The sequence below is a fragment of the Austrofundulus limnaeus genome, unplaced genomic scaffold (assembly GCF_001266775.1).
Source record: "Austrofundulus limnaeus strain Quisiro unplaced genomic scaffold, Austrofundulus_limnaeus-1.0 Scaffold257, whole genome shotgun sequence".
NCBI classification, from domain to species: Eukaryota; Metazoa; Chordata; class Actinopteri; order Cyprinodontiformes; family Rivulidae; genus Austrofundulus; species Austrofundulus limnaeus.
This window is the reverse complement of record NW_013952659.1, coordinates 443,850-447,882: the sequence shown is the minus strand read 5'-3', so window position 1 is coordinate 447,882 and position 4,033 is coordinate 443,850. Positions and strand designations below refer to the sequence as shown.

At 40.1% G+C, this 4,033-nt stretch overlaps 1 protein-coding gene across 7 annotated transcripts in view; it reads right to left on the bottom strand.

Annotated features, from left to right (window-relative positions):
• Positions 1 to 251: 251 nt before the first annotated feature.
• The window catches only part of LOC106526078 (tensin), a 201,182-nt gene continuing 197,400 nt past the window's right edge, over positions 252 to 4,033 (bottom strand). For all 7 annotated transcript variants that reach the window (XM_014020556.1, XM_014020554.1, XM_014020552.1 and 4 more), the window contains 6 exons: positions 3,934 to 4,002; positions 3,545 to 3,571; positions 3,136 to 3,304; positions 1,735 to 1,803; positions 1,619 to 1,648; positions 252 to 1,521 (listed from right to left, as the gene is read on the bottom strand). In XM_014020556.1, the coding sequence (XP_013876010.1) occupies positions 1,392 to 1,521; positions 1,619 to 1,648; positions 1,735 to 1,803; positions 3,136 to 3,304; positions 3,545 to 3,571; positions 3,934 to 4,002 (494 nt within the window). In that variant the 3' untranslated portion in view covers positions 252 to 1,391. The remainder of the gene's footprint in view (positions 1,522 to 1,618; positions 1,649 to 1,734; positions 1,804 to 3,135; positions 3,305 to 3,544; positions 3,572 to 3,933; positions 4,003 to 4,033) is intronic.

Here is a 4,033-nt window from a genome sequence, read left to right as displayed (position 1 = left end):
CAAACAATAAAATTTGGCTCGAAAAACTGAAATCAGCAAAACCAAAAGGAGAAAGGAGCACCTTGTTTGATTAACTCTAAATCAATCATTTGGTTAATCAAACAAGAGCCTTGGATTTATTTATTTTTTATTTTTTTCTTGAGTGAACTAAAACGACAGCATTTCGCCGTCATGTGACTACTTCAACAATGAGTTGCATTTTTTTGAGAACTCTGAGAAGAGTATAAAAATGTTGTCTATTTCATGCAGTCTTTGACAAGTCATCCAACCATCTAAAGGTTGGTTTTTCTTCTTTTATTTTAAATGAGCACAGCCTGGTTTCAGTGGATGTTGATGAAAGGGTGCATTTTTGGGGGGGACAATAACATGCATAAAGAACAGTGCATAGGTCCAGTTCCTGGTGCTATCCAGTGTGTTTCAGTGTGTCAGCATCTATCAACAGATCAACTACTGCAAGCAGGAGGTGGTGATGGAGGAAGGGAAACGTCTACTTTGATGGCAAAGTGCAAGCTTGGATGTGTGGCGCCATCTTGTGGACAGACTGTCATTGAGTCTCTGCTGCGCCCCCAGAAGATTTTATTTCTTTTATTTTTTTTAACCGGAGTTGATCCAGGTGTTTCAACACGCCGAAGTGATGCAAATGTTGCTGCGTTGACACCGAGTTACTTCAGAGGGTTTGATTTTTCTTCTTGTCCTTTTTGATTCAGGTCTGCTATGCACAGTTTAGATCAGTTGTTGTTTCACTGCAGAGCCCTTTCCGACGCACAGCAGACCCGTAAAATGACCTCTAAGGATTTCACAATGAGTTATCTTTTTTGCTTGTTTTTTGTTTTTGTTTTTTTTCTTGTGGAAAGTTGAACCAAGCTCAAAGATCAAGCTAACATGCATAATGTCTTCAGACATTGTTTTGCTAAAAGCCATTAAGGCCGACTTTTTTTTTTTCCTGAAGACAGGTTCAAGAAGAACTCATTTGTTCAACACTTCATCTTTTAAAAAGAAGAAAGAATAATAATAATAATGGCTTAATAGCTACATCATTCTTGCATTTGTATTGCAACTACCTTTGGTAAATCAACAAACTCAAGAGAAAACCCTGAAACATCCTGGCATGTTCCTCCACTGAACCTAGTTTTGTTCCTTCAGCTCCTTCTTCAAGTCCCTGTAACGGCCTCCATGTTTGTCACGTGCTCGGCTCCACCCCACACGTCCTCTAGCTCCACTCTGCAACAAAGTCTCCATCGAACCAAAAAGGCAGAGAGAGAAGAAAAAAAAAAAAAAACAGGAGGAAAGAAATTGAGTGTAAAGCAAGAAAAAGTAAAAAAAAAAAAAGGACATAAGTCCTTGTGAAAAAAAAAAGAGGATTGCAACGAGGCCAACTGCCGATGGAGGTTTCACCGCTTCATCACTTTGGAGAGGAAGCTGACGATGGCTGAAGCAGGCTGATCGGGGTCCAGCTCGGCGAACAGGTGGCTAACATTGTCCGTTGTGCTTCCTTGTTTCCTCGCAACGAATCCAAACAGCCTTGAAGGGTAAAAACATAATAAAAAAATGAATCTACAATCAGTGTTTGGTTATACTCAAACATAACGTCACATCGCTGTTTGATATAAAAACCTACCTCACTGAGCCGCCTCCTTCTTTACCCCATCTACGGAAAAAAATTATTTAGAATTTCAACAGCTTTTAAAACAAGGGATTGCTCTTTATCTTTTTGTGCAAAAATAAGATTCTTACTTTCGGTTCTGGGGGTCAGTGTCACAGTAAGTTACTGTGTTAATCGGATAATGTCGCCTGAAGAAAATCCTGCAGTGACAGAAAAACCATGTTAGCTAAAGAGTAAATGAGCCATTTGGTTAGCATTATCTTACTGTTGTTTTTGCAGTTTTGTTTTCTTTTCTTTTTCATGCAGCTCATTTAGAAGATGGGGGCCGTAACTTTTTCTTTTTGTACTTTTACTGCTGCACCCGAAGGGGTCCGTTTCAGTGACATCAGGATTTTGACTCCGCTATATACATGAGGATGAAGTGGTCTTGATGGTGTCACTAGCTGCGTTTCCATTGACCATGAAAATGCACAAATTAGAATTTCGAAAATAAATTTGCTCAATAGAAACACGTCAATTTCGGGAAAAAAAATTACGTTTTTCGACAAAATGTTTTTGTGCTAGGATGAGGTGGTTTTTCGGCCGTATCAAAATTGGTGTTTTTCGCAAAACTTCACTGGAAACACTTTTTTCGCATCACGGGAGTCACATGATCAACAACCAGCTGTTTCTACTGGTGAAAAAGACGATGACGAAGAAGATAACAGGAAGTAGAAGTAGTAGTAATCTCACAGAAGTAGTAAAAGAAAGTAGTAAACTCACCGACTACAATTTCCCAAAAACACAGCATACGTAGCCGCTCCCAAGTAGGAGCTTGTCACTGGAAAGCCTCGATAAAAGACGCCGTCGTCTCCTCTGATGATGAGCGCTAGTGTCGTAGCAATATGCTATGTGTTTACATCCATTGCCGCCATGTTTGTAATGACTTATCGTGAGAACAAATGTATTCACGCGTGACTTTAATAGTGTTTCTTACTTAATGGAAACACCGCAGTTGCGAGACTGTGATTTTTTTTACATTAACAGAATATCGACAAAGTTTTGCGCACATTTGCAATGGAAACGCAGCTAGTGTGTCTCACTGGAGTGGTTTGCAGCCAGGTGTGGATCAGCACTTCCAAATCTGAGGTCATGGTCCTCAGATGGAAAAGAGTTGACCTCAACTGGAGGAGTTGAATTTTTTTCAAGGTTTTCTTCATGAGTGAGAGAATAAGGGGGCGTGAGATGAACAGATGGAGCTGTGCTGCTTCCACAGTGTTGCAGACACTGTTGGTCTGTTGTGACGAAGAGGGGGAGGAGCTGCACAGTTCTCTGTTTACCGGTCGCTCTACATTTCTACCCTCACCTATGGTCACTAACTTTATTTACATTAGCTGGCATTTTGTTACATTTAGCATTCGACTAGATCTCTGGTTCTTTTGGTTTTGACAACTCAGTTTAAGCCTTTTTTCTGTAAATTTCTATACAATCAGTAAAATAAAAATGAAATTTCTCTAGATTATAGGCTTGCTTTTCCACTAGAGGTCACTTACTTCCTCTGGCTGTCGGTGAGCGTGATGCCCTGGGTGGACACTTTAAAGTGGACGGTGGTGGCAGCAGGAAGAGGGTTGGTCGCCAACGTCTGACTGATGGCCTTCGCAACGGCCTGAGGCCCCGTGAGAGACTCCATGTCCACAGAGTGTATGTAGAGAACGTTGCAAGCTGGAAATAAACAGCAGAGGCTTGGTGTCAAACAGTGAAACAGAGCAGTGGAAGCTGATGGAGGGTCAGGGTTAGGTGATGGTATTAGGAGATGAAGAACCTGTTTTCTCATTTAGATTTGTTTTACAGTCCACTGACCATCACTCGCACTGTTTTGTTAATGCACTCAATCTTTTATTTTGAAAGTCCATTTCAGTCCAAATGGACTGAGGTGCAAAGAATGTGCAAACCAGTATTTACCATAAGCTTCTTCAGGAGTCCTTTGAACTGGAAAAGAAAACAATGATTAGACAAACTGGCTGATGGAGTTCTGTCTGCTTCTGTTTAAACATAAATACCAACAAATATTGTTTGATTGTCTATTAAAGACCATTTCTTTCCCCCTAAAAATACTAAAAAACACTTTTGTGCACACTTTTAATCTCGTTAAGATTCATTAAGTTTGGGACATTGTTTTTCTTTATTGTCCAACAAAACAACTTTTATACTTTGATTGTGAAACAAGTGTTCAATTTTGCGTTGTGCTAATGAAAACCTTTAACATGTGTGAACAATCTGTTGCAGGTGATTCAGGAAAACTTGCAGTGGTGTGGACTTGGTAAAAATGATAGAAATACACTTTGTTTTACCTGAAACCTGTTTAAGTTCGACAACAGGATCAGTGGGTGTGGCCAGTTCCAGCGCCTCTTCATTTGGGTCTTAAAGTGACAGAAAGTTAAAAAAGAAAAG